The sequence below is a fragment of the Aulonocara stuartgranti genome, assembly GCF_965226115.1.
Source record: "Aulonocara stuartgranti genome assembly, chromosome: 16".
Taxonomy (NCBI): domain Eukaryota; kingdom Metazoa; phylum Chordata; class Actinopteri; order Cichliformes; family Cichlidae; genus Aulonocara; species Aulonocara stuartgranti.
Window position 1 is genome coordinate 28,385,959 of NC_138952.1, and position 22,561 is coordinate 28,408,519.

General features: G+C 42.6%; 3 protein-coding genes across 3 annotated transcripts; 2 read left to right on the forward strand and 1 right to left on the reverse strand.

Annotated features, from left to right (window-relative positions):
- Nucleotides 1–386: 386 nt before the first annotated feature.
- LOC309690479 (trace amine-associated receptor 13c-like) lies at nucleotides 387–1,028 on the forward strand (the record flags this gene model as incomplete). Its single annotated transcript, XM_082507506.1, has 1 exon — nucleotides 387–1,028. The coding sequence occupies one exon, from the start codon at nucleotides 387–389 to the stop codon at nucleotides 1,026–1,028; it is 642 nt and encodes a 213-aa protein (XP_082363632.1).
- A 5,766-nt stretch (nucleotides 1,029–6,794) lies between these two features.
- On the forward strand, nucleotides 6,795–7,998 carry LOC309690200 (trace amine-associated receptor 13c-like; the record flags this gene model as incomplete). The annotated part of the gene is made up of 2 exons (XM_082507126.1): nucleotides 6,795–6,967; nucleotides 7,185–7,998. 2 exons carry the CDS (start codon nucleotides 6,795–6,797, stop codon nucleotides 7,996–7,998), a joined length of 987 nt encoding a protein of 328 aa, XP_082363252.1.
- Nucleotides 7,999–15,134: 7,136 nt separating this feature from the next.
- Nucleotides 15,135–16,555, reverse strand: LOC309690480 (trace amine-associated receptor 13c-like; the record flags this gene model as incomplete). Its single annotated transcript, XM_082507507.1, has 2 exons — nucleotides 15,135–15,948; nucleotides 16,383–16,555. The coding sequence occupies 2 exons, from the start codon at nucleotides 16,553–16,555 to the stop codon at nucleotides 15,135–15,137; spliced, it is 987 nt and encodes a 328-aa protein (XP_082363633.1).
- Between the last annotated feature and the right edge of the window lie 6,006 nt (nucleotides 16,556–22,561).

A 22,561-nucleotide genomic window follows, 5' to 3' on the forward strand; every position in this document is an offset into this window, starting at 1 on the left:
TCAACTTTTAGAAAATCAAGTTTAGTAATTAGTTAGTAAATTAGTTAAGTAATTAATGAATTATGTCAAGATGAATGTCCTGTGTGTACTTCATCATGACTGTATAGGTTTTATTTCCTTAATTGCACCATGCCTCTAATAGAACATCTTCATTGAAGATATTTTGACATGATTAATGTGTAATTTATAATTTTCTGTCTCCCTGCAGGCAGCTCCACACTCCCAGTAACATCATCATCCTCTCTCTGGCTGTCTCTGACTTTTTTGTCTGTTTTTTGTTGATGCCGGTAGAAATCTTCAAAAACACGGCCTGCTGGGTATTTGGTGATCTCATGTGTTCACTTTATACTTATCTGAGCTGCATTCTTATCAATGCTTCATTTGAAATGATTATTCTCGTATCAGTTGACCGCTATGTGGCTATTTGTGACCCTCTGCATTACCCCACCAGAATCACTGTGCCGAGAGTCAAACTCAGTGTTTTTCTGTGCTGGCTTTATGCTATTTTGTACAACATCATCTATACAAAGCATGCCCTGATAAACCCAGGCAGGTATGGTTCCTGCTATGGAGAGTGTGTTTTTGTTGTTGATGATATTATTGGAATTGTTGACTTTGTTGTATCTCTTATAGTTCCAGTTACGATCATCGTAGTTCTGTATACGAGAGTGTTTGTGGTGGTTGTGTCTCAGGCTCGTGCCATGCGCTCTCATGTTACAGCTGTCACACTTCAGCGGCCACTGAATCAAGCAAACAAATCTGAGCTGAAAGCAGCCAGGAACCTTGGGATTCTTGTAGTTGTGTTTCTGGCGTGCTACTGTCCATTTTACTGCTACTTTTTTCTTGCAGGCAATGATCCAGCTGCTTCTTCTGCATCTTCTATCCTCATTGTTTATTATTTTAACTCTTGCCTAAACCCATTAATGTATGCACTGTTTTACTCCTGGTTTAGAAATGCTGTTAAACTTATCATCACTCTGCAGATATTAAAGGCTAACAGCAGTGAGATCAACATACTACAGAGATAATGCGGAGTGACTTGACTAACATCTGCTATATAAAGATTTCAAATCCAGTAAATGAATGTGTCCATAGTCTGGAAATATAAAAATGCTGTCTTCTATGTATTGAGATGTGTATGAATTCAGTACGATAAAATTTGTTTAAATGTTAACATTTAAGTTAACTTGAACATGAAGAGCATTCAGCTTAAGCCACTTTCTATTTTATAACCAATAATGACATTGACTTTGGCTGTGTTTCTTAAACACACATTGATTTACAGCTGTGTTGTTTTTCTAGCTCTGATACAATTGTATCATATGCTTAATACCAAAAAATTTTTTTCTCAAAAATCAAAAGTTAGCTAACTATTTCCACACCTGTGAATATGGCTAATATATTAATTAGCATCTCAGTAAATGTTACCTTTTAAATATATCATAACAGTTTTGAGGAAAAAGAAGGCAATCATGCTAAAAATCCATCAATAGAAGAGAAGCAGGTATGTAGGTTGTTTAAGTAGATTGTTTTATCTAGTTAATAAAAATGTTTTTTCTAGCTTTAACTGCTGTTTTTAATGAACTTTCAAGATAATGAAGTTGACAAATATGTAAACTTCCTTGAGAAAAAGTAAAGAATTTCCATGAAGGAACTGTTACTAAAATATAGTTAAAAGTAGAAACTGATAGCACACCATTAAACATGCCCTGCAAAGTTTGCCTCCCCTAATTTAGCTGAGCTGAGCTGAGCTAACGTGGCTAACTAGCCTTACAGTTATGCTGTTTTTTGATGCATTAGCATTGCAGTCTTCTTTCAAACCTCACTTTTAAACTTAGTATTCTGTAAACCTCAGGTGGGTTACGTTTGCATCTGGCAATAAATATCTATATGTACATAATTTTTCTGTTGTAAGGATAGTTGAGACTTGCTAGAGTCTTAAGCTACTTTCATTTTCATTAATGCTTTATAATGGTACGACACTCCATTTACATGAGGTCAAACAAAATACTTAACAACTAGTAAGTGCCTGAATTAACTATGAATTACAATATGAAATAAGTATTAATAAAACCTCCATTAACACACTCAAACAATGCACTTATATCTTAATCATTATATATATATAAATGTGCTTCTAAATACTTGAATCACTTATTTAGACTTTGTACATTTTACCATGAACAAGTTATATATGAGTTTATTAATCAAGAATAAACATTTATATATTTGTTTATAAATTACACACCAAGGATGAGCAACACTTTATAAATGATCAGAGGTGGAGGAAGATCTCAGCCTGGGCGTCTATTGTCTTGTGTAGTCTGGAAGATGAGTGGATGGCGGGGTGGGTGGAGTTTTCTCTGTGGTGGGGTCGTGTGGGCTAAGTCCTGGGCTCTGTGGGGCCAGGCAGCGCCGCCGAACTGTGCCCCGGTCCGGATGGGCCTGGGCCCCCTTTCCCTGGCGGGTTGCAGAGTATGGAGATGCCTACTGGGGTCAGCAGGGGAGCTGGCCCCAGGGAGGGGTCACTTGCCCCTCCCTTCCTTCCTTTCACCCCTGCGTCATTGCCCACCTCTCAATTTTAAATACACGTAGACACTGAGGGCTATCAGGACAGGCTATGCGCTTACCTGCTGCTCTCTGGCAGGTAGCTCCATGTCCTCCTGGGTTTTAAATGCACCTTAGAACACACATGCATCAACACTACATATGAGCGGGCAGAAGAAGCTTTGGAGTCTTTACACACCCCCGTTCTCTGCAGCCTGTCGGAGTGGGGGGGCTAGGAGGAGGAGATGGCCGCCCGATCAGGGTCTGGAATGTGGGGCCTCCCTGCTGCTGCCGAGTCAGGGCAGTCTGCTTCTCTCCACCCCAGGGAAAAGGGTAACACTACCTGGCTTGGGTGCAGTTTCCCCCCCTCCGAGGGCGCAGCTGGCTGCCGGCGGAGCTCACGGGCAGCCCCCCCTCCTGGCTTCTGCTCCGCAGCTACTGAGTGATCCCTCATCTGGGACTCTCCTCAGCTCTTTCTGGGACAGTCGCGCGGCTGCCCCTCTGTTGGTCTTCCTTGGTTTCTTGTGTTCTGAGGGCCTCTGGATGTCTGGAGTTTTGATCTCCTCCATACCTGCTTCATGCCCTGGAGGACGGGGCAGTGGCTCCCCACACCCTCTAACAGATCATTACATGTAGGAACCTTTTAAATACAAGCGTGCTCATGCTCACAGGTGTACACACGGGTGCTCACACACACAAACTACACCCTTTTTGGCTCCTACCTCAAAGCACACTGTGCGCTGTTGTTTTTCCCTTTATCCCCGTCCCTCTTCCCCGCTGTTTTTCTTTCCCTCTTTCTTTCTCCCCTTTCTTTTCCCCAGTCAAGTCTGTCCCGTATTTAACAAGTGAAAATAAAATAAACAATAAAAGGTGAATCAAATTGACCATTACGGCAAGGCTGGGATGGTCAATTTGGTAAAGTAAATCCGTTGGGCATCTTTCTTTGCCTTTAGACAATAATTCTGATGGCAGAAGAGCCAAACGGGACAGGCAAAAAAAAAAAGGGTTCATTAATAGGAAGGGATGTAGAAGTGAAACCATGGGTGTGGTCTGTACAACAGTTGGTCCAGTTTCAATTTCTTTAACACTATGACTTTGTGTTAAATGATTATGCCTCTTCCTGTTAACCATCATTTGACACATTGTTGTTATTGTGACCAGAAGATCTCTTTTTTTTTATCCATGTCCACTTTCTTTGAACCCAAAGCCTTTCTTACTCCCTCTTCCCATGCTGCACGTGCCTTATCATAATTCTCTTTTGCTTTTTGATGCAGGGCTTGTATTGTATCATTAGTTGGGAGTGGTGCTCCTGGATGTGTAGTGAGAAATCCTTTTTCCCACGCCATCCAGACATCATCGAAGCATTTTTACGATTTTGCCCTTTTTTTCTTCTCCGTTTCTCTTTCCAACATTTGGCATTTACAAAGTCCTTGAGGTGTCTCATATTGCTGGGAGCTGCTAGTTCTTCTTCATTGAATGTTGCAGGGGTGGTAGTAGCCATTGTAATTTTTCTTTTATATTTCACTCTTCCTATATAATTATACCTTAATTATTTTGTTTCTCGTGTATTCATTTACTGTTTTTAATTTGTTATTACTTATTTCAACATCATCTGTTATTTTATTATTCTTCCAATTATTTTCAATTTCTTTCTTTCGTTGCTTAATCTTTTTTTGAATTGCCAGTATTTCTTTATGCTTTATCACTACTCTTTGTTGATCAATCAATTAATTTTTTTTATCCTGTCCTCAATTTTTTTCCTTAAGTTCTTACTCAATGAATTTATTTATTGTACTTGTTTTATTTATTAACAGTAAATGGACTAATTCTATACTACTTTGATACTACTTTTTCACTTTTATTCAGCCCTCCCTCTCTACAGGTTTTACACCTTTTAAACAAAACAAGTACCAAACCAAAAACAGACAAATACATACCACAACAACTACACGTAAAATAATCACATCGTGACGCCTCTGCCTTTCTAAATGGAGGGACATTAACTGCGCGTGTATGTAAGCGTGTAAAACCTGCAGATAGTCAGATTAACATTTTGTCTCTATCTGCCATTCTGCAATTTATTCCATATAAACAATAACGTGGCGCACAGCGTGACGTGAAAAAAGGCACATACCTTTGACATTGCGTGACGAACTCTGTATTTCTCGTTCACACTAAACGCAAAAAAGGAGTTTTAAAAAAATCTCAGTTTTCGGTGATTCGAAACGCCGTTTACGTGTGGACGAAACAGCTGCGTTTTCACAAATACCCGTGTAGGTGTGGACGTAGCGTAAAAGAGTTAGTAGTTTATTTCATTGCTACCTGTAATTTATTGCAGATTACTTGTATTTGCTTAATTGTTTACTAAATGTTTGAGGTGTGAAATAAACTGCAATGGAGCAAAATATGGGTGTTTGTGGTTGGAGGATGTGTGCGTGTGCACGCGGGTGCGCGAACATTTTTCTTGTAAAACAAAGGGGGGCGCAGCAAAAAAAGTTTGGGAACCACTGCCATAGACCAAAAACAGTGACAAACAAATACATACATTTACACCCCTATGCTCAAAACCATATTCGGCTTGCTCCTTACTTATTGAAAAAATCTGTGTATATGCCCCGTTTTTTCCCAAGTTCAGACACGGGTTGATTCTCAAAGAAAATAAATAGCAACATTAATTTGACATAGCATAGACCTTGTTAGCTGATTGGAGTAAAACCTTAAATTGGAGGAACAGGTCCAACTTGCCTACACCAAGTCTACTTCCTGTGTGCAGAGATGTGTGGAGTCTGTAAAAGTCCTTAAAGGTTTCAAGTAAAATGTCCAAAAGTCTAGGGGAATGTGTGTGTGTGTGTGTGTGTGTGTGTGTGTGTGTGTGTGTGTGTGTGTGTGTGTGTGTGTTTGAAAGGGGACAGCAAGTTCAAAATGGCGTGAGATTTCTGTTGCAGCTGGCCTACCACACTCTGTTTTGGAGCACGGGAAAAAATCAACTGGTCCATCAACAGGATTGGCTCATCATCAATATCAGATCCAATCTAACGCATTTAACAAAAAACCTGACCTGTCAACGACAGTGTCATAGGACATACTGAGTTTGTAAAAATTAACACTTCACAATTTGTTAGCAAATAAAAAATTACTGCTTGTAACATTAACCATGCTTACAATTGAAAATAAAATACCAAAATATGTAACACTCTTTTTAAATGCTTCTTCAGTCTTCTCTCAATAATTTAAATATTTACAATTTCAATCACATTCTGAATAAAAAATACCACTGCAGGACATTGCCTCAAGTTTTCTTTTAAGCAAAATAAAGTATAGCTTTCTACAAAACATTGTAAACTATTTCTTCAGTAAATGTTAGAAATATTTTACTCACAGTGAACTCATAAAAAGTGAAAATAAATAATGAACAGGTAAAATAATTTGCTCACCGATCTCACAAGAGGACATTTTAGAAATGACACTCTCTCTAAGCCCTGATTTTCTACGACCAAAAATGCAGAGAGAATCAGAACTAGTTAATAGTAATTACATTTGAACACACTGTTTTAGCAGTATACATGCATAAAATAATTTTTAGTATCTGCAGTGAGTGCTAACTCTTCTTTCTGTATCATTTTTGTAAGTTTTACTGTGAATCTCGGTGTCCTTATTTTGTGCTAGTGTGCTCAGAGCTCATGTGGCAGCCACCAGAAAAGAGGAAGGTCTGTGCTCTCTCAGATGGAGATGGCAATTGGGACAATGCACCAACTACTAGAGATATTAGAGGAATATTAGAGATTGGATATTAGGGATGAGGTCCACAGACTAACCCTGATAGGTCCCCTTCTTCACTTTGATTGCTCCCTTCAGCCAGTTTACTAATAGTTTATTGTAAGAACAAATTATGTTCACCAAGTGAAAGTTGCATTTGAGAATACAATAGGTGAAGTGAAATTGGAGTGGAGCAGGAACTCCACAGGTGAAGCAAATGCAAAGAAATCAAAATTGCCCACATGAGAGAAAGACAGAAATAACAGGAGAGAGGACTGGGAGAGAGAAAAAGAGGCACAGCAGAGCAAAGGAAAGAGAGGTTGAACAAAATAAATTAGGTGTATGACAGTCCAAGAGGTTGTGCAGAGAGAAATAGGAGCGAATTCTACAGAGCATGAATGAGAGGAGGAGACAGATCAGACGCAGAGATAAATCTGCTGTATAATAATGAGATCAGGTCAGAGAGCTGCAGAGGTTGTAGTTGTCTGATGATGGAGATACAGAAAGGAGCTGAGCTCTGTTTTCCACAACTCCTCAACAGCTCCTGCAGGAAGCCGACGCTTCGCTGGTCCAAAGCTGTGCTCCTGAACATTGTCCTGTCCTGCATCTCTCTGCTCACTGCTGCTCTAAACCTTCTCGTGATCATCTCAGTCTCCTACTTCAGGCACATATAATGTTTCTAAAACTTAAACTGTATCTTCATTTAAAAAGTTTAACACCATGATTTATTATCTAAATTGAAATTAATTTGGCACATTCTTGGTCAATTTAAACCACAATATTTAATTTTTATACACCTTAATGTCTTTGTCTTACAGTCTTAATAATGGACCTTTTTACATTTTAAAATTACTAATATATTCTTTTTTGTTCTATTTCAGGAAGCTTCACACACCCAGCAACATCCTCCTGCTCTCTCTTGCTGTCTCAGACTTTCTCATGGGTCTCTTGCTGATGCCAGCAGAAATCCTTAGAAGCATGACGTGCTGGGTACTTGGTGATCTTATGTGTTCTGTTTATTTTTTTCTGACTGTAAACATTACCTGTGCTTCAATAGGGAACATAGTTCTTATATCAATTGACCGTTATGTGGCTATTTGTGACCCTCTGCATTACTCCACGAGAATTACTGTGGCAAGAGTCAAACTCAGTGTTTGTCTGTGTTGGTTTTATTCAACTTTCTACTGCAGTCTTTATACGCAAGAAATGCTGATTGAACCAGGCAGGTATAATTCCTGTTATGGTGAGTGTGTGCTTGTCATCAGTGATTTTGCTGGAATGGTTGACCTTATTTTATTTTTTATTCTTCCAGTTTCTGTCATCATAGTTCTGTATATGAGAGTATTTGTGGTGGCTGTGTCTCAGGCTCGTGCCATGCGCTCTCATGTTACGGCTGTCACACTTCAGCGTTCATTGAATCAAACAAACAAATCTGAGCTGAAAGCAGCCAGGACTCTGGGGGTTCTTGTAGTTGTGTTTCTGTCATGCTACTGTCCATTTTATTGCTACTCTCTCACTGATAAAAATGCTGTCAATGATCCAGCTACATCTTTTGTGATCTTTATCTTTTATTTTAACTCTTGTATAAACCCTTTGATCTATGCCTTGTTTTACCCCTGGTTTAGAAATGCTGTTAAACTTATTATCACATTGCAGATATTCAAGCATAACTCCTGTGAGGCCAACATACTATAAAAAGACTATGAACCCTGCTCCAGTAAACTGCTTTAAATCAGGAAATGGGCCCATGTGGTAATCTACTGCATTAATTACAGAGGGGAAAAAAAGCATTTTTGACCACTTCAATTCCACGAACACTAGCATTCAAATTACTTATGCCAGTAATCATCCACAACTATTTTCAGTTGCAGATGATAAAGGACTCAGAAACTTTATTCATGCAAGCCCATATGACAGAGAATGTGCATCTTTTTGCTTTGCATATTTTAATTTATATTTTATTGTGTTGTGGTTTGCAGTGTTTTGTGTTGTTTTAAATTTGTTTAAAAGGAAAAAGCTGAAATTTAAATAGTTAGGAGTTGAAATGCAAATAGTTGGTGTTTGTATTTTATAATTTATTTATTACATTTTACATGATGTGAATAAATAAAAGTATCACCCAAGCGAAAATATAACAAAGTGCGCCATACAGTCAAATGCCACAACGAGCAATCCCTTTCACGTCCCCATAGCATAGCTACCCGGAAGCCATTATGTCCTAAACTGCACCTCGCTGCTACTGTGGGGATACTTCCAGGCCTAACCTGGGCTTACCATAGAACCAAGTTCGCCAGAGCTCATATTATATTTTTACATGTTGTGGAGCCATTTTTGGGAGCATTTCAAGTTGATATACATCAGTACAACCATTATAGCCCAAATTTTAATAATATGTCTGCATTAAGTGCATAGTACTTACATAAATTGCAACAAAGTGCAATAAACTACAAAAAGAATTAAAATTGTTTTTTTTTAACATATATTTCTAGTTAGAGAAATTTAAGAGGCTTATCCCTCAAAACTGTAAATACAAAAAAGTTGCACAAAATAGTTTCCCACCACAGGAAATTTATTTTAAGTGTCTTCATATTATTATTTCTGAAATACACCAATTTTTATATACTGCAGCAAAAACGAAAATAAATATTATAATGCAAATTTGCAAAAAAAAACAGCATATGCATCAAAATAAACTATTTTCAGCAGTGCAATATGAGTCCTAAGCATCCCAGAAAATTCTTTATTTATCACATGCATAGTCATACGAGCACAACACACAGTGAAATGTTTCTTGAATGCTCCTTTGACTGTGCAAAAAACAACATTATATGCAAATGGTGTTAGAGGAATGGCTGTAACCCATATCCCTTATAATATAAGAGTAAATGGAACAACCAAGGTTAAAAAATAGTCCCAGTAATGCAGCGTATGAGAATCACACATTCTCTCTAGCAGGGATTACATCTGCCTAGTTGAATTGGATTATCTGTTGCAAACACACTGCTATAGAAAACAGAACAAGGCTAAGAATTGCTGACAAAATTGACCAATATTAGCACATGCATGAAGACAGACATGTCTGTCTGTCTTCCGAACTTGTCCCTTTGGGTCCCATTTGGAAACACTGTGGACAGACCACTCAAAGTGCAGGGCCTATTGCCCATTGGTACATTATTGCTACCTAGTGGTATTAGGTGTAGTCTAGAAATTTTGAAAGAAAAAAAAAAAGCTACTCTTAACTACATTACCCACATTAACCATTCATTATAGAGTTGATTCGGCAGATTTTTACACTAGACACCCTTCATGACATAACCCTCAAAGGATTTACGTTTTCTCTCAAGCTTGAACCAGGGATTGTTTGCTTGACAGTTAAACATATAAATCACTACACTATGGATCAAATTGCCTTCAAAAGGGATAAAAAAAAAGTTTAGTATGACTTGGAATGTAGCTCGATATCTTTCACTTCGTGAACAGTTTTGCATCAATCCATCCATCTTCTTCCACTTATCGGTGGCTGGCAGGGGCAGCAGCCTAAAGAGAGAACCCCAGACCTCCCTCTCACCAACCAACTCCTCCAGCTTGTCCAGGAGAGAGCATCCCAGTGAAACACTAGGACCATCTCTGAATTGTGGCCACCGCCCTTACATCTTATACACAGAGACAGAGACAAAGAACATTCCACAAACTCTTACATGTTGGCCCCTCTTGGGGAGGGGGGGGGGGCTATACCTTCTCCCTTGCAGAGAGAATTATTACCTCGTTTTCTGCTTGGCCGTCACCTAAGGACTTACATCCCTGATGTGATTAACACAACAGAAAAGAAACCTGCTTCCACAAACACCTAACACAGAATGTGCCTGGGATGCATCATTATCAGATGCTTGAACCACCTCAACTGGCTCCTTTCGATGTGGAGAAGTAGCAGCTCTACTCTCAGCCCCTCCTGGATGGCTGAACTCCTCACCCTATCTCTAAGGGAGAAAGAAACCAGCCATCCTTCAGAGAAAGCTTATTTCCGCTGCTTGTATCCATGATCTCATTCTTTTGGTCACTACCTAAACTTTGTGACCATAGGTTAGGGTGGGGACAGAGATCGACCGGTAAATCAAGAGATTCACTTTTATGTTTAACTGTCTCTTCACCCTTCAGACTGGTACAGCGTCTGCGTCATTGTAACCACAGCACGAATCCGTCTGACACTTTTTGTGCAAAATATAGCTTCAGTTTCATGATCTTAGTTGTTTGTTTGTAATAAGTGGTTATTTTGGGTTCTGTTGCCTTCCTATCAGCTTGAAGTAGTCTAGCCATTCTCCTCTGACATCAACAAAGGATTTCAACCCAGAAAACTACAGCACACTGAATAATTTTCTCATTTCAGACCACTCCATAAACTCTGGAGATGTTTGTGCAGAAAAATCTCAGTACATCAGTATGTCTCTGAAATACTCAGATCCGCTGGTTTGACATCAACAATTATGCCACATTTACTCATCTTTTTTTCATTTTTTGATCCTCGGTTTGACCTCCAGCAGGCACCACCTTGATTATATCGACATGCCTAAATGCTTTGACTATCTCTACTTTTAAAATTAGGCTTAAAACTTTCCTTTTTGCATATAGTTAGGGCTGGATCAGGTGACCCTGAATCCTCCCTTAGTTACCCTGCAATAGTTATACAGGGAGTGCAGAATTATTAGGCAAATGAGTATTTTGTCCACATCATCCTCTTCATGCATGTTGTCTTACTCCAAGCTGTATAGGCTCGAAAGCCTACTACCAATTAAGCATATTAGGTGATGTGCATCTCTGTAATGAGAAGGGGTGTGGTCTAATGACATCAACACCCTATATCAGGTGTGCATAATTATTAGGCAACGTCCTTTCCTTTGGCAAAATGGGTCAAAAGAAGGACTTGGCAGGCTCAGAAAAGTCAAAAATAGTGAGATATCTTGCAGAGGGATGCAGCAGTCTCAAAATTGCAAAGCTTCTGAAGCGTGATCATCGAACAATCAAGCGTTTCATTCAAAATAGTCAACAGGGTCGCAAGAAGCGTGTGGAAAAACCAAGGCGCAAAATAACTGCCCATGAACTGAGAAAAGTCAAGCGTGCAGCTGCCAAGATGCCACTTGCCACCAGTTTGGCCATATTTCAGAGCTGCAACATCACTGGAGTGCCCAAAAGCACAAGGTGTGCAATACTCAGAGACATGGCCAAGGTAAGAAAGGCTGAAAGATGACCACCACTGAACAAGACACACAAGCTGAAATGTCAAGACTGGGTCAAGAAATATCTCAAGACTGATTTTTCTAAGGTTTTATGGATTGATGAAATGAGAGTGAGTCTTGATGGGCCCGTGGCTGGATTGGTAAAGGGCAGAGAGCTCCAGTCCGACTCAGACGCCAGCAAGGTGGAGGTGGAGTACTGGTTTGGGCTGGTATCATCAAAGATGAGCTTGTGGGGCCTTTTCGGGTTGAGGATGGAGTCAAGCTCAACTCCCAGTCCTACTGCCAGTTTCTGGAAGACACCTTCTTCAAGCAGTGGTACAGGAAGAAGTCTGCATCCTTCAAGAAAAACATGATTTTCATGCAGGACAATGCTCCATCACACGCGTCCAAGTACTCCACAGCGTGGCTGGCAAGAAAGGGTATAAAAGAAGAAAAACTAATGACATGGCCACCTCATTCACCTGATCTGAACCCCATTGAGAACCTGTGGTCCATCATCAAATGTTAGATTTACAAGGAGGGAAAACAGTACACCTCTCTGAACAGTGTCTGGGAGGCTGTGGTTGCTGCTGCACGCAATGTTGATGGTGAACAGATCAAAACACTGACAGAATCCATGGATGGCAGGCTTTTGAGTGCACTGTAATCCCTAACAGTTGTTCTAGCTCATAACTAATAAGCTCATAACACTCAAATGTCGTTTTGTAGTTGAGCAAACTATAAAGTATTGAGCTCTGTTGGCTTTTATGCAGCTTTAATTCAACAGGGCTCAATATTTTTTAGCTAATTTTTTTGGAACGCTCAAAAAGTTTAAGAAGCATATATTAGTGACGTTCTGGTGGGTGGAGTCTTGTCGCTCCTTCAGGAAAGCTGAGTCAGCCATCTTGAATTTACCTTGATGTGGGGAAGATTTGGCCAGCGTCATTAATTAATTATTTTTTTAATTAAGTTGAAAAATATTGAACATTTTGAGTTTATTACTCCCTAATTATAAGTTGAGGAATATCAACATTTATGAGTTAACATTGAGGTAATTTAAGGCAACTGCAACTATAATTTTTAGTTAAACTTAAAACTTTTAAAAACATCACTAAAAAATTGTGTAATCTGTTACACAACAATTTTTGAGTTCTGTGAACTTATTAGGTGTTACAGTGTGTCCTTGCAAAGAAAGGTGGCTATATTGGTCGCTGATTTGTTTTTGTTTTGTTTTTGAATGTCAGAAATGTATATTTGTGAATGTGGAGATGTTATATTGGTTTCACTGGTAAAAATAAATAATTGAAATGGGTATATATTTGTTTTTTGTTAAGTTGCCTAATAATTATGCACAGTAATAGTCACCTGCACACACAGATATCCCCCTAAAATAGCTAAAACTAAAAACAAACTAAAAACTACTTCCAAAAACATTCAGCTTTGATATTAATGAGTTTTTTGGGTTCATTGAGAACATGGTTGTTGTTCAATAATAAAATTATTTCTCAAAAATACAACTTGCCTAATAATTCTGCACTCCCTGTAGGCTGCTGGGGGATTACCATGATGAGTTTTTCCTTTCCAGTCACCTTTCTCACTCACTATGTGTTAATAGACCTCTCTGTATTGAATTGTACCTGCTATTAATCTTGGGCTCTGTTCCACAGCATGTCTTTTATTCTGTTTTCCTTCTCTCACCCCAAGCGGTCGCAGCAGATGACTGCTCCTCCCTGAGCCTGGTTCTGCTGGAGGTTTCTTCCTGTTAAAAGGGAGTTTTTCCTTCCCACTGTCGCCCAAGTGCTTGCTCATAGGGGGCCATATGATTGTTGGGTTTTTCTCAGTATCTATTATTGTAGGATCTACTGTACAATATGAAGCGCCTATGTTGTGATTTGGCGCTATATAAATAAAATCCAATTAAATTGAATTGGTGCTGATGAGAAAGGCTAATTAGAAATATGGATTATTGTGGCGAGCACTGGAGTAAAGTGTAACTGATAAAGTGGTTGCTGAATGTATGTACAGGGTGGGCCATTTATACGGTACACCGTAATAACATGGGAATGGTTGGTGATATTAAAGTCCTGTTTGTGGCACATTAGTATATGTGAGGGGGCAAACTCCTTAAGATGGGTGGTGACCATGGTGGCCATTTAGAAGTCGGCCATCTTGGATACAACTTTTGTTTTTTCAATAGGAAGAGGGCCATGTGACACATCAAACTTATTGGTAATGTCACAAGAAAAACAACGGTGCGCTTGGTTTCAACGTAAGTTTATTCTTTCATGAGTTATTTACAAGTGTCTCTTTGTTCACAGCCATTGACATGTCGAAGAGGTTAACACATGAGGAGCGGATCGAAATTGTGTTGATATCTGGTGAACGCAGTAACCGGGTCATTGCAGCAGATTTCAATGCAAGACACCCTACGAGACCACCCATCTCCCATGCTACAGTTAGCAAACTGCTTGCTAAGTTTCTATATATATATGACTAGAGATGGGTATCGTTTAGGTTTTATCCGATACCGGTGCCAAATCGGTACTTTTGAAACGGTGCCGGTGCTCAAACGGTGCTCAAACCGGTGCTTAAAGAATGGAGAACACAAAATTGGTCCAAAAACCTCTCATGTTCAGCTGTTTTTTGTAAAAATATAACAATGTTAGCTTTTTCTGCAGCTATGGGGCATATATGGTATCACTCTTGGCTGGAAGCAGTGCTTAAACAATGGAAAAAACACAAACTTTGTCCTAAACCTCTCATGTTTAACTGTTTTCCACTTTTTCTTTGGTCATTTTAGCCTTTTTAGCCAGGGTGAAGAGAGTATCTGCCATCAAACAAGAAGACAGCCGCATGTACCTATGATGATGTTTGCTAGTTCACCTTACATGCATTAATGTAATAACGTGGTTAGCCTACTCAACGTAAATTACACTCGAACAACATTAAGCGATTCACGCAGAGAAGAACGGCTGCTGCTGCCATCATCATCCGTCATCATTTCTGCTACACTGGCAGGGCTAGGGGCCAGGACTCTCCTCTTCGTGTTTTTGGGGGATGTTGCATAACAGGCAACCCACCCGCAGTAGATGTGCTCGGTGTGAGGTCTCGCAGCAAGCTATCAAATACGGCGCATTTCTCGGCTTTTAAAAAAAACGCTATGCGTCGCCAGGTGTTTCATCGGATTTCAGGTGTTACCTCCTTTGACAGTATCACAGTATCAGCTTAAAGCACTTGTTGCAGGCTGCTGAGTTTGCATATTTTGCTATGAAGTACAGCCAGACTTTTAACCGCTTCGCCTTGGACATTTTTAATCTGTAGCTCTGCTCTAAAAGAACGTACGTACCTGGCCCCGCCTACTATCCTCGGAAACGTAAAATGATTGGCTAGAATCTAAAGTGTATCACAGCTCAGGAAAAAAAAGCACCGAAATAAAGCACCGAAATGTGCGCTGCTTTTCGGTCTGGTTACTACCGTTTATGTCAGAACCGGTGCCATCATGGCACCGGACACCGGTACCCATCCCTATATATGACTGACATAAAATGGTGCTTACAAACCAAAAAAATCTAACAGCTGAAAATAATGACAAAAATTAGTTGGAGAAGAGTTCAGAGTCTTTTATAGTATGTTGGCCTCACAGGAGTTATGCTTGAAGACCTGCAGAGTGACAATAAGTTTAACAGCATTTCTAAACCAGGGGTAAAACAAGGCATAGATCAAAGGGTTTAGACAAGAGTTAATGTAAAAAATAATGATAACAGTAGATGCAGATGGATCATTGACCACATTTTCTTCAGCAAGATAATAGCAGTAAAATGGAGAGTAACATAATAGAAACACAACTACAAGAACCCCCAGAGTCCTGGCTGCTTTCAGCTCAGATTTCTTTGCTTGATTGCTTGAATGCTGAAGTGTGACAGATGTAACATGAGAGCGCATGGCACGAGCTTGAGACACAGCCGCCACAAATACTCTCATATAAAGAACTATGATGACAGAAAGTGGAACAATAAAAGCTAAAAAAAGGTCAATAATCCCTGCAATATCACTGCTGACAAACATACACTCTCCGTAGCAGGAATTATACCTGCCCGGTTCAATCAGGATATTCTTTATATAAAGACTCCAGTAGAAAATAGCATAAAACCAACATAAGCACACACTGAGTTTGGTTCGTTTCACAGTAATTCTGGTGCGGTAATGCAAGGGGTCACAAATAGCCACATAACGATCAACTGATATTAGAACTATGTTCCCTATTGAAGCACAGATAATGTTGCCCATCAGATACCAATAAACAGAACACATAAGATCACCAAGTACCCAGCAGGTCGTGCTTCTTAATATTTCTGCTGGCATCAACAGAAGACCCACAAGAAAGTCTGAGACAGCCAGAGAGAGGAGGACGATGTTACTTGGTGTGTGAAGTTTCCTACAAAGAGAAAAAAAAAAGTAATTCATCATTTCAAAAGGTCTTCAGTAAAAATTCCATCAGTGAAAAAGTCCTATTAATAAGGCATGATTCAATCGAGGCAAATAAAATATTTCAGTTGTGATTAAAATACACCAAGAACATGCAAAATTGATTCCACTCATCACTAAGCAATTTCAGTTTGAAGTGTCTGAAGTGTAAGATTAGGATGAAAATAAGACTGCTGACAGCTGCACTGAAAATGTTTTGTCAATCATGTTAAAACCATCTTAGTGAAAATGTTTCATTATTAAGACATGAAGAAGCCTATTCAACTTAACAGTGATAACTGAGACAAAGATATTTATTTATCTAACAAAACGAAAGTAAAAATTAAAAACAGAGATATTTATCAGTTGCATTTCATTATTGTCAATAAAAAAAATCATCTGTGCCTGAAGTGGGAGACTGAAATGATGACGAGAAGGTTTAGAGCAGCAGTGAGCAGAGAGATACAGGAGAACACAATGTTCAGCAGCACGGCTTTCGACCAATGAAGTGTCGGCTTTCTGCAGGAGCTGTTGAGAAATTGTGGAAAACAAAGCACGGGCACTTTCTGTATCTCCATTAGGCATGTCCAGCTCCTGCTGCTCTGTGATCAGAGCCGTAGGGTGGATTTATCAACCCCCACTCCAATCCCCTCGTCTTCACTCACGTACACACACGCGCACACAAACACACTGTCCCTCCTATTTCTTTGCGCACAATCGGCACTTCCACTTTGTCAGACTCACTATGTCACGCAAAGCGTATTAATGTCTTCTTTATTTGAACTATTAAAACCAGTCCTACAGCTTGTCACTACAGAAGTTGTCATGGTTTAATATCTTCTTAATACACAAGGGTCACAATTATTAATCAGCTTCAAACCATATTCTTTTTTAATAATACTAATCGGAGGTAATTCTCTTTTTTTTTTTAAGTGTATTTACCACAGATGCTGATGGTACAGGGCTAGAACAGCAACTTTGTTAACCAACTATTTCTTCATATCCATTTGCTTTAACTTTTCTGGTAAAAATGACTGTATTGGGTCCAATGATGAAATGGGAAAACAAGTCCAACAACATGCAATCAGTCTGCTATTAGTTTTTTGACAAGACAAGGTTTCATTGGCACTTTCATGCAGTCTGTTTGCTATGATACTGTACTTATTTCTGATAAATCTTAAATCTTTTGACGTTTGCATCAGATGTGTAGTGCTCGAAGGAGCCAGGGGCTGAAGCAACACCAGCATGAAAACCATACATTGGGAGGAACTCTCTCACCCACGGACTAGGGCGGAATAAATGGAACAAATTTGTAATTTATAAAGTTTGTTAGTTAGTTCATTATATTAAGCTGATCTAATGTAGTGTTAGTCTATATTACAAATACCAGTTAATTGGGTATTATGGCACCTGTGGTTGGCAGTGTCATTGCCAGTGTTTCTGCAGGTGTCTGTATTTGTGGTCTTTTTCTGTGTGACCTGTATCGCTGATTTTTGATGAGATTGCAACTTCCTTTGTTTTTGACTGACACACTGTCCACACTTTTAGCGCAAGCTGAAACAGAGACACGATGATGGTCCTTTTTCCTCAATCGGTCATGTGATTTGGATGCACTTGGTGAGCTGGTCAAGAACTGTTCGAGACTGAACATTAAGTAATATGTAATATGGCTCTATTAGTTAAATAGAGCCATATTACTCATCGAGGGTGGTTAATATAGGAGGGACTCAGCATAAGTGAGCAATTCACACTCCCCAGAGCTTTTCCATGCCATCACAATAAGCTGTGGGTGTCACGGCTGGCGGGGTGAGCCGTGTGGTGTTGGAGGAAAGGAGGACCCAAAATGCAGGCAGCCGACTGATGATATGAGTGAGGGTTTATTTACAGGTGACAGTGGCAGAACAGACAACGAAGCATGAGAAAACAACTGAAGAAACCTAAATTGGCAGAACTAAATGACAAACCTGAGAGCATACAAAAGGGGTGTGGGGCAGAGACAGGAACGGAACACCATAGAACGCAGACGAGCCGACAATGAACACAGACCGACACCCACTAAATATACACATACAAGGTAATCGGATAATCACACACAGGAGGGAAGAACAGCTGAACCCAATACACATGAGGACCGGAGGAGACAAGCTGAACACAATGACAACAGACACAGACTTTCAGAACAAAACAGGAAATCTAGAACCCGAACCGGACACAAGGGGGGAGGGCACCGAAGAACTAGAACAGAGGAAAATGATCACAAAACACAAAACGCTGGGTCAACGACCCAGGACCATGACAGTACCCCCCCTCCAAGGGCTGGCTCCAGACAGCCCAAAACAAAAACAAACGACCAACCCAGGGCGGGCGACGGGGGCCCAGGACGGAGGGACCAACACCGAACAAAAACAAGCTCCAGCGAACCAAGTGAATTGTCCAAAACACAAACACACATGCTGGAGTTCAATAACAAAACACAGTTCAGGAGGCCGGCCCGGAGGCTGACAACTCAGAAGTCCAGGACGATTCATCGTCTGAGGCCGGCCGCGTTGGCGACACAGATCCAAAAGCAGACTGCACGGAAGGCAGCGGTGGCGAAGTGGAAACAGTTCAGGGGGCCGACCGTGCACACGACAGCGGCGGCGACGGGGAAACCGTTCAGGCGGCCGACCGTGCGGACAGCAATGGCGGCGACAAGGAAACAGTTCAGGCGGCCGACCGTGCGGACAGCAACGGCGGCAGTGACACAAGTCTGGAGGCCGGCCACGCGGAAGGCAGCGGCGGCGTCTGGGAGGTCGTCCATATCGACGATGACGCCCAACTAGCGGCCTGGCAGATGACCGCCGATGTCGAGGCGGCGGTTCGGGACCCAAAGGCTGCGTGGCCCCTGCAGAAGCAGAGGCCGGACCAGGCGAGGCAGAAGCAGAGGCCGGACAAGGCGAGGCAGAAGCAGAGGCCGGACCAGGCGACGCTGAGGATGCTGAAGCCGGACCGGGCGACGCTGAGGATGCAGATGCCGGACCAGGCGAGGCAGAAGCAGAGGCCGGACCAGGCGAGGCAGAAGCAGAGGCCGGACCAGGCGAGGCTGAGGATGCAGATGCCGGACCAGGCGAGGCAGAAGCAGAGGCTGGACCAGGCGACGCTGAGGATGCTGAAGCCGGACCAGGTGACGCTGAGGATGCTGAAGCCGGACCAGGCGACGCTGAGGATGCAGATGCCGGACCAGGCGAAGATGAAGCTGAAGCCGGCGAGGATGATGAGGCTGCAGCTGGCAGCTGGACGGGCTCCTCGGGCCCTCCAGCTGACGAGGCAGGAGGCTGGACGGGCTCCTCGGGCCCTCCAGCTGACGAGACAGGCGGCTGAACGGGCCCCTCGGACCCTCCAGCGGAGACAGGCGGCTGAACGGGCCCCTCGGACCCTCCAGCGGAGACAGGAAAGTGCTGGCCGGGCTCTCCAGAACCCCCAGCGGAAATAGTCACTGAACCAGCGGGCACAGGGGCCCCTGGCACACGCAGGGCTGAACCAGCAGGCACACAGGCCTCTGGCAGGAACGGATCAGAGCCAGCAGGCGCACGGGCCTCTGGCAGGGACGGATCAGAGCCAGCAGGCGCACGGGCCTCTGGCAAACACAAAGCAGCCTGCAGCTGCACAGAGCATTGACTCAGCTCAGGCAGCGACAGCCGGGTGCAGTCCTCAGCTGGCTTCTTAACCTCCAGGGGTCCAGAGTCACACTCACAGTCTCTGAACTGGCCAGCTTTTGAGGACTGATTACAATATTGGGTGGTTTGTCTCTCTGCTTGGAATGAACAGTTGAAAAATACACTGAACAAAAATATAAACGCAACACTTTTGTTTTTGCTCCCATTCCCCATGGGATGGACGTAGAGACCTAAAATTCATTCCAGATACACAGTATAACCATCCCTCCCAAACAGTGGTCACAAATCAGTCCAAATGTGTGGTAGTGGGCACATCTGCTATATTGAGATAATCCATCCCACCTCACAGGTGTGCCACATCAGGATGCTGATCTGACATCATGAGTAGTGCACAGGTGTACCTCAGACTGCCCACAACAAAAGGCCACCCTGGAATGTGCAGTTTTGTCTCACAGCAAAATGCCACAGATGCCACAAGCAATGAGGGAGCGTGCAATTGGCATGCTGACAGCAGGAATGTCAACCAGATCTGTCGCCCGCGCATTGAATGTTCATTTCTCAACCATAAGCCGTCTCCACAGGCGTTTCAGAGAATATGGCAGCACATCCAACCGGCCTCACAACCGCAGACCTCGTGTAACCACACCAGCCCAGGACCTCCACATCCAGCAGGTTCACCTCCAAGATCGTCTGAGACCAGCCACCCAGACAGCTGCTGGAACAATTGGTTTGCACAACCAAACAATTTCTGCACAAACTGTCAGAAACCGTCTCAGGGACGCTCAACTGCATGCCCGTCGTCCTCATCGGGGTCTTGACCTGACTCCAGCTCGTCGCCGTAACAGACTTGTGTGGGCAAATGCTCACATTCGATGGCGTCTGGCACGTTGGAGAGGTGTGCGCTTCACGGATGAATCATGGTTCACATTGTTCAGGGCAGATGGCAGCTGAGAATGTCTCAGTTCTTGCATGGCCAGCATACTCACCGGACATGTCACCCTTTGAGCATGTTCGGGATGTGCTTGACCGGCATATACGACAGCGTGTACCAGTTCCCACGAATATCCAACAACCTCGCACAGCCATTGAAGTGGAGTGGACCAACATTCCACAGGCCACAATTGACAATCTGAGAGACTCCATGCGACGATGTGTTGCACTGCATGAGGCAAATGGTGGTCACACCAGATACTGACCGCTTCTGGGTCCCCAGACCCCCAATAGCGCAAAAAACTGCACATTCCAGGGTGGCCTTTTGTTGTGGGCAGTCTGAGGTACACCTGTGCACTACTCATGATGTCAGATCAGCATCCTGATGTGGCACACCTGTGAGGTGGGATGGATTATCTCAATATAGCAGATGTGCCTACTACTACACATTTGGACTGATTTGTGACCACTGTTTGGGAGGGATGGTTATATTGTGTATCTGGAATGGATTTTAGGTCTCTACGTCCATCCCATGGGGAATGGGAGCAAAAACAAAAGTGTTGCGTTTATATTTTTGTTCAGTGTAGTTCTTTTCGGGTTGGATTGACTCAACTTGTTGTACAGGAGGAGTTGGTGAAGACGATGGCTGAGCTGATAATAAGGCTGATGAGTCTCCTACCAACTGAGCTATTGACTGGGCTATGGACTGTAACATGGTGTCTAATAAGTCTGACTGTGACTGTAACTGGGCTATGGGTAGTGAGGCTGAATGAGATGGAGGTGACGGCTGGGCAGTTAACTGAGCTTCTGGCTGGGAAGCTAACTGGGGTAAAGACAGCTGAGCAGGAGAATGAACAGGCAACAAACAGTTCTCCTTGTCATCTGCTGCACAAAACAAGGCCCCTGAATAAACTGTCCCACAGTCCAAAAAAGGGTCCTTCTCACTCACCACAGCCGGCAGTTCTGAAGTCCTAATATCCGGCTGTGGGGTGACGCGCTGACGGCGTGATCGTCACTTCCTCCCTGCCGACTGCTCCGGCGGGCCGGGCAAAACCTCCGGCGGGCCGGGCAAAACCTTCACCGCCGGGCTGGGTTGGGAAGCGGTAGCGGCTGGAGGTGAAGCTCGTTAAGAATGAAGTCTTGTGCGAGCGGGTGAAGAGAGTCCAGTAGCCAGGAGTGAGAAGAAATTAGCTACTGTAGCCTGGCTTCTACAGCGCGGTGAAACTCCTCTCCCTCTCCACGTTCGAGCCACAGGTTGACCAACCTTGAAACGGAGTCGATTACTTCCTCCCGAAACTCCTGGGAAGGTGCGGATGCTGCTGGGTCCATGTTTGGTCGGCTTGTACTGTCACGGCTGGCGGGGTGAGCCGTGTGGTGTTGGAGGAAAGGAGGACCCAAAATGCGGGCAGCCGACTGATGATATGAGTGAGGGTTTATTTACAGGTGACAGTGGCAGAACAGACAACGAAGCATGAGAAAACAACTGAAGAAACCTAAACTGGCAGAACTAAATGACAAACCTGTGAGCATACAAAAGGGGTGTGGGGCAGAGACAGGAACGGAACACCATAGAACGCAGACGAGCCGACAATGAACACAGACCGACACCCACTAAATATACACACACAAGGTAATCGGGTAATCACACACAGGAGGGAAGAACAGCTGAACCCAATACACATGAGGACCGGAGGAGACAAGCTGAACACAATGACAACAGACACAGACTTTCAGAACAAAACAGGAAATCTAGAACCTGAACCGGACACAAGGGGGGAGGGCACCGAAGAACTAGAACAGAGGAAAATGATCACAAAACACAAAACGCTGGGTCAACGACCCAGGACCATGACAGTGGGTTGATGATGATGAGGTCTTTTGATTACTTACATACTAGTGTAACAAGATGGTTATGGCAGAACCCCCCACAGGACTCCATACACTCAGTTTAACTCTACCTAGTCAGGTAGACTTTCCTAGAGTAATATTGAGACAAAT